This window comes from Eptatretus burgeri, chromosome 12 (genome assembly GCF_056783735.1).
Source record: "Eptatretus burgeri isolate ZD-2024b chromosome 12, Ebu_testis_v1, whole genome shotgun sequence".
NCBI classification, from domain to species: Eukaryota; Metazoa; Chordata; class Myxini; order Myxiniformes; family Myxinidae; genus Eptatretus; species Eptatretus burgeri.
Genome location: NC_140972.1, coordinates 38,583,582 through 38,595,371, shown reverse-complemented (window position 1 = coordinate 38,595,371; position 11,790 = coordinate 38,583,582). Strand labels below are relative to the sequence as shown.

General features: G+C 44.3%; 1 protein-coding gene across 1 annotated transcript; it reads left to right on the top strand.

Moving 5' to 3' along the window:
* Positions 1 to 1,432: 1,432 nt before the first annotated feature.
* LOC147015445 (uncharacterized) lies at positions 1,433 to 11,334 on the top strand. The gene is made up of 4 exons (XM_085850204.1): positions 1,433 to 2,936; positions 3,340 to 3,409; positions 4,087 to 4,250; positions 10,668 to 11,334. Exons 1-3 carry the CDS (start codon positions 1,458 to 1,460, stop codon positions 4,230 to 4,232), a joined length of 1,695 nt encoding a protein of 564 aa, XP_085706330.1. The 5' UTR covers positions 1,433 to 1,457; the 3' UTR covers positions 4,233 to 4,250; positions 10,668 to 11,334.
* The last annotated feature ends 456 nt before the right edge of the window (positions 11,335 to 11,790 follow it).

The following is an 11,790-nucleotide window of genomic DNA, read 5'->3' as shown; positions in this document are numbered from 1 at the left end:
CCTTTATTTAAAGTTTTTGGTCTCACTATCTGCCATGATCTCTCCTGGGAAAGCAACATCTCCAAGCTGGCCTCCAAAGCCAGTCGCCGATTGGGCATCATCCATCGTGCAAAGTCCGTCATTGGCATACCTGACCTCCTGACCATGTACAAAGCTTTCATCCTCCACAGTCTGATGGAGTACTTCTCTTCCCTCTGGGCTGGTGCTCCCACCTCTCACCTTTCTCAGCTGTTTCACACTGTGGAAACCAAGGCATTTCGGATCATTGGTATCTCCCATGATGAGGCTGAGTCTTTGGGTCTCTCATTCTCACACCAGAGGCAGGTCTTCTCCAGTCTCCTCTCCGACCTCCCCCCCGGATCTGTCTGCTTTCTGCACCGCCCATATTACTGCAGGGAGCTCATGGTCCACCAGCAACCCCTTCTGGGAAAACTACCAAAATCACGAATCACTGCTCACCTTCTTTCTTTTATTCCTCTTTTTTCCAGCTTTAGAGCAAACTCCCACACACTCATGAATCCCACTCTTCCCTTCAGGTTTTAAAAACAGCTGTTCACCACCATCTCTTATCTTGCCCTATCCAAAACCACGATCTTGTCCATGATCTTTTCATGATCCCCGTTAATCCACCCAAGCCTCCCTCCTTCAAATTCCCTGCCTTCCTTCCTGAAAGTCCCTGTAGTCATGTAAGATGTTCAGTAATGAAGTCATGTATGATGTACAGTAATGAAGTCATGTTCAGTAATTGTATTTTTCATCAAGCGATTTTCAACAATCATCAATGATACATGACTTCATGACTGTGCATCATACATCTTGTTTACCCGTGTACCCCGCTCCATCCCTCTCCCTTCCACAGATCTCCTCATATCTCTGTTTCCCACTGTTTTGTGCTTCCTCTCCCGTCCCTCTTGTCTCCTGGTCACTTTGTTATATGTTCTGTGTGTGAGCTCTTCTCTGAGCCTTTACATTGCATAATAAATAAATAAATAAATAACAAGCTTCAAACACAAATGTAATGTTGTTCGGTGATCGAACCCTTATGGGTCGACAAGTGTGCGTACGTCAAAGCCACACTGTCAGCCCAGGTCGTATCTTCATGCACTGTAAAACAAACTGCGATTCCATGTTGTATTTATACATTTAAAAGGTATCTCGTTTGGTGTTATGCTTTTCTTCTGGTTCAATGTTGAGCTTTTCCTGCATGCAGAGCTTTTAAAACACAGTGTGGGAAGCGGCCGCCGGATATGGGAGACAGCCGAACGTCTAACCATACAAACACACAAACAGACACCACACTTCACATTATGTAATAGATACTGTGCTTCATTTTAGCTCGAACTGACAAGTATTGTGTTTGTTTCTTGCAGTTTTGGATGTGGCCGGAGACATTTAAAGAACATGGGGAAGAAAGAGCAGCCGTTGCTCGAGGAAGTTCCAAAAACAAAGCCTTGGAGATGCAGAATGTGAAGGAACAGGAGGATGAAAGAACAAAGTTGTGGCTGAGAGAGCATGAAAAACTACAGGAAAGGGGTGAAAAGTTGCACCAAAAAGAGGAAGAACTGAAGGAAAGAGAACTCCTCATTCAGCTTGGAGAGCAAACAGTTCAGGGAAAAGTTGTGCAACAAAAATATGAGGAAGAGGAATGGAAAAAAGAGAAGGAAATGCAGAAAGAAATAGAGGAAGAACAGCAGAGGAAAAGCAAGGAAGAGGAACTGAGGAAAAAAGATGAGGAGGAGCAAATGGAAAAACATGATGAAGAGAAAAAGAAAAAAAACTCTTCAGAGTGGAGACGAATAGAAGAGGAAGTTCGGAGAGAACTCGAAGAATTTGAAAAATGGAGGGAATCGGTGTATCAGGAGCATGCACGTAGACACCTTGAGATCGAACAAAAAGAGCAAGAGGTGTTAAAGAGTGAGCATGTGGTGGAGAAATTACAGAAAGGGATTTCTGAACTCGAGGAAATGGAGTGGGAAAAACGGGCACGATTCGAAAAAAGGAAGGTGTTAAAAGAAGGGGAAATAAAACATCGAGAGATTGAGACGTGTCAACAAGAGAAGGAGATGAGAGAACGAGAAAAGGATGTTGAGGAAATGGCGAGAGTGATGTACCAACGAGAAGAGGAGGAGCGGAGGGAACAAGAGAGATTTTTGGAGAGAAAAAAAATAAAAGAGGAAGATTTTTTCCTTCGAGAGAAAGAGGCACATCAGCTGGAGCAGGGGATTAATAAGAGGGAAAACGATGTGCGCACACGGGAATACGAGGTGTGGAAAAGTGAGGAAAGGGAGGAAACACGACGAGAGCAGGAAGTACAGAGACGAGTCGAATGTGAAAAGCAGAAACAACTCGAACAAGAAAAGAATCGAGGAATTGAACAGGAAAAAGAGTCGGCAATGGATCAAGAACTCGAGAAACCCTTTCAGAAATCCGACGAGACCAAAAAGGAGGGGAAAGCGAGTCTTGATGTGGAGGACACAGAACATGTGGAAAAACTTGCTGATGGGAAAGTGCATCAACAGCAAAAACAGAATGAGACTTCCCAAGAGTGGTCTCAGAAATGGAATGACAAGCAACGGCTGAAGCAGCAACAGAAACAGTTGTTCAAAAAGCAAATGAAGAAACAAAGCAAGGCAGCAGAGAAAAGTGTTTGGGTTGAAAGGAAACCCCACGGTGTTCACGGGACGCAGCAACAACAGAATCCTCGCCATGATCACGGCCTCCAACAACAGCAACAACATACACACCACATTGTTGAAGAGTTGCAGCAACAACAGAAGCCTCCCCGTGATAATGAAGCAAAACAGCAGCAACAACAGCCACAGCATGTTGTTCAAGGGTTCCAGCAGGAACAAAAACCTTGCGATAATCAAGGGCTGAAACATCAGCAGAAGCAGCAAGGTGTTGATGGGCCACACCATATTCAGGACCTTCAACAGGTAAACATCCATCAGTACTTTGTCGATGAAGGGATGAACATTCTGGGTACAAACACAGCTATCCTCAAGATGAAGACCTGAAGTTGAAATAGATTTTAGCATTTAGTCTTTTATAAACATTGCTGGAAATACTTCCTTTGATGAAGAAGAATATCATTGATTGTGAAGATAATTGTAATTATAATTTTAGTGGGAAAGGTAACTTATTGCTGCGGTCATCCCCATGCAGGATAGATCGCAATAATTTTAACTCCCTTGATTGGATGAGATCAAATAATTCACCTTTTCATTGGCTACCTGTTCTATCAGTGCATTTCCTTCTGTGCCACATCCTGAACAAGTTATCAAACTGATGAACACAAAAATATATTTAATCTTTCATATTTTTATTGTTTTTCCAAAGACCCCTCAGAAGAGGGGCCCGTTCCCTCCACCACCACCCAAGTACAAGAAACCATCTTACCGGCTGGAACGTAAGTTACCAAGATCTTGCCTTACATTACAAAATATTCCAAACTTTATCTAAATTACATGTTCTTCACCTCCATCGTGTCCCATTTGGTCTGTGCTTCAGTAGTGTTGAGAACAAATGAATATATTGTTTCACTGGAAGCCAGACAAGCACCAAACAATTATTCCAATCAGTGGAAGTCTGGAATGAGTGTTAACATATCCATAAAGAAGTCGTTGTGAACACCAAGATGTTCATTAAAATTAATTGTTTGAAAAATCAAATCTTTACAATCCCACCTTCAATCATCGACGGGTGACTCGAGCTGCCTCCCACGAAGCAGTCCATCCTGGTTCGCTTCGACGTCATCAGATGAGGTTTTGTTATTTCAGTTTGTGCAGTAAGTGGGGATTTGTGGGCTCTGTATGAAGCACAGAAATGATGGACCAAATTGCCTCAATTCCCTTGTTCGGTGACACAGTGGGATTTGGTGATGAAGAAAATCAAGATGTGAAAGTGGAGGAAGGTGAAATAAAACATGAACTGAAATGCACAAAATGAGGGAGACGGAGAAGCACAGAGAGATCGAGAGAGAGATATTCATTCCAGGATTGTGTTGGAAGGCAGAATAATGATGGAGATTATGATGACAATGCTCTTGAGTGATTTTGACTTCCTTTTGTTGATGTTTGTGTGCAGAGGAAGAAGTCCTCGTGATGCCCGCTGGAGAGGAGGATGCCATGTTTGGGAGTGACTCTCTCATCACTCCATCATATAAGCTCTCCAGAAATGCAAAAAGATACACCAGGCTCATGCAGATGGCCGATTCAAAATTTTTCAACTGAACGGTGTCCAGAACTAAGGTACGATAAACACTCTGGACTTATTTCATCAACTGAATCCTTTTTTTGTCCATGTTTGTCAATCTGTCACTTCCTTGTTTAGACGATCATGATGAGAACTTAATAACTATGACTGTGGAAAATTTAATAATTCAAATGAATACATAAAGAAGGTGAGGTCCCTCCCTGATTCACACAATCAATGCCAATCATGAAGGGAACTACAGATATGTACACTTGGTGTTCATTCCTGGACATCATGCGTGACCTTGTTACTGAACATCATACATGACTTCATTACTGTCCATCATACATGACTTCATTACTGTCCATCATACATGACTTCATTACTGTACATCATACATGACTTCATAACTGCACATCATACATGACTTCATAACTGCACATCATACATGACTTCATCACTGTACATCATACATGACTTCATCACTGTACATCATACATGACTTCATTACTGTACATCATACATGACTTCATTACTGTACATCATGTGTGACTTCATTACTGTACATCATCGTGTATATATATATATATATATTGCTGTAAATACTTCCTTCAATGGAGAAGAATATCCTTAATTGTGAACATAATTGTTACGATAATTTTGGTGGGAAAGTTACCTTCTTGGCACAGTCATCCCCATGTCGGATAGATCACAAGAATTTTAACTCATCTTGATTTAACTCTCCCCCCATCTCTCTGCCCCCTCTCTCATCCAGCAGCGTCGTCTGATATTTCAGATAATTTGTTCAAATTTGCATAAAAGCACCGAAATGGGTACACATGTAGAATAACTAGTACGTGCCCGTAAAAAATAATAATAACAAGAAAAAAATTATAATAAATAATTATTCAAACCGCGAGCAACAAACAACAACCACACAGGCCGTTTCTTCGCTCTCGCGTGCCTGTAAGGGCGTGGCCCGGATTTTCACATATTATTCGCAATTTAGTTTTAATACCCAATTATTCAATTAGCGCCAACGTATTTTACCTTTTCGCAATGTCATGGCAAGGAAAAACAAAAAGAGAAGAGAAGAGAGAAAAAAATTTACTTCCTGGTTCGGAGCATACCAGCACTCTGATGTTACCGAAATTTATACACCGTCTAACATGAAAACGATCATAACTTGGGGCATTGTGTTTATCTATAAATGCGCAAAAGAAATTGAGAAATTATTAGAATACACGAAGTCATCATTATCCGGAAGCCCGTATGTTGTAACCTGTAATGGGGAACGCGGCTGAGCTTCCCTTCCCCATCGGCCACGCCCACGCAACAACGTGTCTCTTCATTGGTTTGGTAAATAAATAGCCGTAACTTGGGAAGCACTTGTCCGATTAATATCAAACCTTGAAAAGGCACATCCTCAGGTCTAAAGCAGTATATCTGGCAAGTTTCAATTCGATCGGACCAGGGGTTCTCAAGAAACAGCGGTCACACCCCCACTCACACACACACACACACACACACACACACACACACACACACACACACACACACACACACACACACACACACACACACACATCAACACACACACACACACACACACACACACACACACACATAGCTGTAATTATAGATGGATGTATGCTGACCAAGGCACAATCTCGGGTGGCTCCATATCTCGAATTGCTCGGAATACATTATTCTACATGTGTACCAATTTTCGTACTTTTATGTAAATTTGAACAATCGGTTTGCTATGCTGCAGTCCGACTCTTTGTATTCCCTCTCTTTGTATTTTCATGTGGTATCCAAGGACATCTCCACTCATGGCTCGCATACTTCCTCTCCTGTCGCAGCCAACGTGTGGTCCTTAATAGAGTTCTCTCATCCCCTCATCCTGTCCAGGCTGAAGTTCCTCAAGGCAGCATTCTGGGCCCTGGTGTTTTTCTGGTTTTCATCAATGTTCTCTCCAACTCTGGAAAATCCTCCTCATCTCTTTGCTGATGACTCCACCCTCTGCCGTACCATCTGTCATCCCTCATTTCAGCAAGCAGCAGCCTCTTCGCTCTCTGCAGATCTGGATATAATCACAAGCTGGTCAAACATGTGGAGCACGTCCTTCAATTCTGACAAATCTCACACTCTCACTATGTCTCTCCGAAAGGACCGTTTAGAGGCCCCCCCCCCCCATCGACTTTCTCAACAAACCTCTGGAAGGACTTTGTCAATCAGAAATCTGCTTCGTTTTTCCAACATCCTTCACTCCTTCCAGCTTACCAAACCCACTTGCAGATTCCCTGAGAAGAACTTCAATCAATATCGAATTCAAATCCTGTTCTTAAACCATTGACTGTAAAAATTATTTTAAATTTCTCTTCTCATTGCTCGACCTGAAGGAAGGTTCCTTTCCAAAAGCATCTTTCCTTGTTTCTCCAACCTTGGTTTTTCATTTCACTCCAACATCCAATCCTCCACTCTTCAATTATTTCAGCACGAGAAGCAAGCATCGCAACAATGACTGCATTCTGCCCCCCCCCCCCGCCGTACCTGCGATCTCACAGTCATTGTGTTGTACTTCAGTCAGTTGTCCGTCTTATTTGGTTCAGAAGGACACAGGTCAAGCCGATGAAACCTTTGCCGCCCCTGTGTGAAGCGGGGCCATCGCCGTAAAATACAAAACACACAGGAAATGGCGCTTTGTGTTGAGGCGCGGCGGTGATGGTCATGTTTAACCCTTGACCAGTTAAAGATCCCCGGGGGTTAAAGACAGCACGGTAAGCCTTGATCTCATTTGCTGTTTCTCACCTGTCTCTCTCTTTCTCTTTCCTCCAGCCCGCTCCTCTCCCCCCCCCCGCACACCTTCCCTCTCTCCCCAATCTCCCCCTCCGTCCCTCTACCTACCCCTATCTCTCTGCCCCCTCTCTTAGTATTTTCCTGTGGTATCCAAGGACATCTCCACTCATGGCTCGCAGACTTCCTCTCCTGTCGCAGCCAACGTGTGGTCCTTCATGGAGTTCTCTCATCTCCTCATCCTGTCCAGGCTGGAGTTCCTCAAGGCAGCGTTCTGGGCCCTGTTATTTTTCTGGTTTTCATTAATGATCTCTCTGGAAAATCCTCTTTATCTCTTCGCTGAGGACTCCACTGTTTGCCGTACCATCTGTCATCCATCATATCAGCAAGCAGCAGCCTCTTCGCTCTCTGCAGATTTGGATAAAATCACAAGCTGGTCCAACACGTGGAGCATGTCCTTCAACTCTGACAAATCTCACACTCTCACTATGTCTCTCCAAAAGCACCGTTAGGAACCCCCCATCTACTTTCTCAACAATCCTCTGGAAGAAGTCCTTTTCTTTCAAGCTTCTCGGTCCCACTATCTGCCATGATCTTTCCAAGGAAAGCCATATTTCCAACCTGGCCTCCAAAGCCAGTCACCGACTGGGAATCCTCCATCGTGCAAAGTCCTTCCTCAGCCCACCTGAGCTCCTGACTACATACAAAGCTTTTATCTGCAGCCTGATGGAGTACTGCTCTCCCCTCTGGGCTGGTGCTCCAGCCTCTCACCTTTCTCGGCTTCACCCTGTGGAAACCAAGGCATTTCGGATCATTGGTATCTCCCACGATGAGGCTGTCTTTGGCCTCTCACTCTCTCACTGCAGGCAAGTCGGTGGTCTTTCTGTCCTCTCTGGTCTCGCCCCCCTCCCCGATCTGTCTGCAATTTGTCCCCATCATATTTCCGCAGGGCGCTCAAGGTCTGCCAACAACCCCCTTCTGGAAAAATACCAAAATCACGAATCACTGCTCACCTTCACTCTTTTATTCCTCTTTTTTCCCGCCTTTGGAATAAACTCCAAAACTCTGTTTAATCCCATTCTTCCCTCCAAACCTCCAAAACAACTGTTCACCACCACCTCTTATCTTTCCCCATCCAAATCCTCAATCTTTTCTTACCCCGTTAATCCACCTCAAACCCACCTTATTCAAATTCCCTGCTTTTCTTCCTGAAAGTCCCTGTGGTGTCCATCTTGTATACCCCATGTTCCCTTCCACAGATCTCTGAATGTCGCTGTTCCCCACTGTTTTGTGCTTCCCTCTCCCATTACCAGACCCCTTGGCTTGGCCTTGAGCAGGCCAAAAAACACAGCGCCTTCAGGCCTAGCTACATAACCTAGGTACGCCTTCAGACCCCAGAGAGTGAGGTGGCCGAGGATAGCCTGATGAAGGATATAATTAAATAAGGCTGTTCATTACGTATGTTAAAAAGGGGTGTTTTCCATCCACTGGGGCTATACTCTGTGCAGAGTGTTGGTGCTGCCTACGCAGACCCCTTGGCTATTGGACACAATCCTGGATGGGTCACCACTCCGTCACAGTATACCAGCAAGCTGGCACTCTTTTTGATGACCTAGGAAGGATGACAGGCTGAGTCTACCCTACCTGGTATTAATTCAACAGCCGATTTGAGTTGTCTCATGCCCCCCTTGCTGTGTGTTGCGTGTTAGCTCTCATACGAGCCTCAACAAGGTCCACAAAAAAAATCATTGTGGCCTGTTAAGTCAAGGCACAGTTGAGCAGGCCAAAAAACACAGCGCCTTCAGGCCTAGCTACATAACCTAGGGTACGCCTTCAGACCCCAGAGAGTGAGGTGGCCGAGGATAGCCTGATGAAGGATATAATTAAATAAGGCTGTTCATTACGTATGTTAAAAAGGGGTGTTTTCCATCCACTGGGGCTATACTCTGTGCAGAGTGTTGGTGCTGCCTACGCAGACCCCTTGGCTATTGGACACAATCCTGGATGGGTCACCACTCCGTCACAGTATACCAGCAAGCTGGCACTCTTTTTGATGACCTAGGAAGGATGACAGGCTGAGTCTACCCTACCTGGTATTAATTCAACAGCCGATTTGGGTTTGAACTCAAGATCATGGGATCCCAAGCCCACAACCCTCACCATTAAGTCAACACCAGGCATAATAATACACAGTAGGTTCAATTTTCCAACAATTCTAGAATGTTATTGTCAACGGGCCTGTCAATACTGACCCCTTACGCCAAAGATACAGCTTCATGAATAGCCAAAATCAAAAGGAGCCATGATCAAGCGGTTAGCGCAATTCTTCCTTCACCCGGTCCTCTGGTCAGAATTGCTCATCCAGCCGGTCGCTTGAGGTACCGCACACGATCCGACACAATGCCGACGTGACAAAAGAGGATCTTCGTCTCGTCTCGGTCTGTCAGAGACTGTTACACAATACACGAGTGTTGACGACACTGTTTTCCTGAAACAAAATGGTATTGAAGAAGAAATGGAGGTAGAGGATGAGAACGGTGAAAGCTATGAGCAATGCTGCTTTGGCAATTTAGTGCTGATACCTCGCTGACCACGTACTGGGAGAAAGAAATGGCTGTGGGTCATCTTCTGGCTGGACAGAAGGCCACTCAGAGAGCATTCAACAACTTGCTCGTGGAACTTGCTGTCAAAGATAAACCCTATTTATATTTACGAGTAAATTAAAGTACCCGTTCACCCTGGGAATGTACCGTTGGAATAAACTCAAATATCAGCTTCTTCTCCATTTTTATCATTAAATGAACATAAATTTTACTCCAAGTAAATCAATTATCGACTTTCCAACCAAGTTAATCAATTATCGGCTTTCAAACGCACCATCTTTATCATTCGATGACAGCAGAAACAAGGTATTCGGGCAACACTCTTTAATGAGGTGGTGGAGCGTCAGTCCATGGAAAGCAAAACGCGACATTCAGGGGTGCCATCTCAGCTGCAGAGCAAGTCACAAAACTTTGCGGGTTTTTTTTGGCTACAGGCAATAAATTGCAATTTAAACAGACTTTGACTCAAACGCAAGCACTCAAACATGCACGCACACGCACGCACGCACACATGTACACACACACACACACACACACACACACACACACACACACACACACACACACACACGGTATATGTCAATGTAATTCAAAGACAGAGACTTGCCAGCTCAGACTATTACATTTAGCTTTTTGGGCTTCAAACAGGATAACCAAATCCGACAAAAAAAAAAAAAAAAAAAAAAAAAAAAAACTTGACACTCAGCACATGTCAAGTGGGCTACAAAAGCCCCACTGCCCCAGGGCCGGATTTCGGCATGGGCAAGCTGGGCAGTTGCCCAGGGGGCCTCCACATATTTCATGAAAAAAAAACATTGCAAGGAAAAATGTCTTTGAGTGCCTGAATCGTAGTTGGTAGTTTGTGGAACAGATACAAAATATTAATCTTATCTCATTCTCTATTTTATATGGAAGTCAGTTGACTTCTTTGGAGATTGACAAGTTGACGACGATCATCAACTGCCGAACATTACACGATTCTCAAAAGCTCTCATTGACAATCTTGTTGCATTGCGTTGACTAGTGTGTGGCAGCCCTTAAAATGAACGTTAGAAACTTTACCTCCCCCAGGGATTTAGGCGAATTGTCCAGTGGAGCAAAGAGAATGGAGAGCAGAGCGGCAAGAGTGTGTGAAGAGTGGTCAGAGAGAACAGCCCGGCAAGGGAGATAGCATGAAGAGCGGCAAGAGAGCTGGAAGGGCCAAGACACAAGAAAGTGAATAGGACGTGCACAAGCCCTGATTCCCGGCTCTGACTCCAACAGTTTGTCAGCTTCTTCAACACATCAGCTCCACTCCCTCCTGATCCTCCTGAGCTACCCCTTTTATCACCTCTGCCATGGCTTTGCCTACAATGCCTGAGTATCCCTCCTCCCAGACAGGCTGTGCCACTCATGCTGTACATAGTTACCACCGCATTGCAATCACAGAGGCTGACTGGTGTCAGAGCACTTCTTGATCCATCTCAGGCTATGGGGAAAGTCTTAAAAGGTGCACACGGGATGCAAACACGTCAATAATCCCCTCTTGTACCACCCCATCCTTACCCTGCCTGGCTGCCTTGCCTGGTTCACAGGAAGAACCAAAACAAAAGATGGTATTCATAGATGACTTTACCCACACAGTCTTGAAAAGGACTTGGTGAAAGCCAACTTTTCTGGTGGCAAATTTGTAATTTTAAATTCGAATCAAATGGATGACCAAATAAAATATGTACTGCATTAGCGTCATCAGAAGGAACCTGAACAAGGAAAAAGCAAAGATGAGGTCATCAGGAGGAACCTGGATAGGACTCGGGTTTCAACTGCTACTCCTCCACCTTCAAACCCATCCAAACGCAGCCAAGTGAGCCTTATTCCAAAAAATAAAAAAGAATGCAGATTCCAAAAAAATTTAAGAATTCTGGCTGCCAGACCATGCGTCTGATCAGGTTGAAATTTATAACATACGTGTATTCTCCACCATTACGAGATCATAATTTCGAAGTTTCACAATGATCGATACAGCGGTTCACGAGAGAAAATTTAAAAATATATTTTCCTTCAATCCAATGTGGCTACCAAACCATGTGACCTATCAATTATTCATGAACACCCTGGTATCCCCAAGGCTGTGGGAATGTGTGTGTGAAGTTTCCCCTCGATCTGTCAAGCCGTTCTGCAGAAGACGGTTTTTAAAGGTTTTCGGGTAAGTCCA

Excerpts from the sequence above, each read along its gene's own strand:
- LOC147015445 (XM_085850204.1), top strand. The coding sequence starts at position 1,458 with ATGCAGAATGTGAAGGAACAGGAGGATGAAAGAACAAAGTTGTGGCTG. Across the intron at positions 2,937-3,339 it reads ATATTCAGGACCTTCAACAG|ACCCCTCAGAAGAGGGGCCC; the intron begins GTAAACATCCAT and ends GTTTTTCCAAAG. Across the intron at positions 3,410-4,086 it reads ACCATCTTACCGGCTGGAAC|AGGAAGAAGTCCTCGTGATG; the intron begins GTAAGTTACCAA and ends GTTTGTGTGCAG.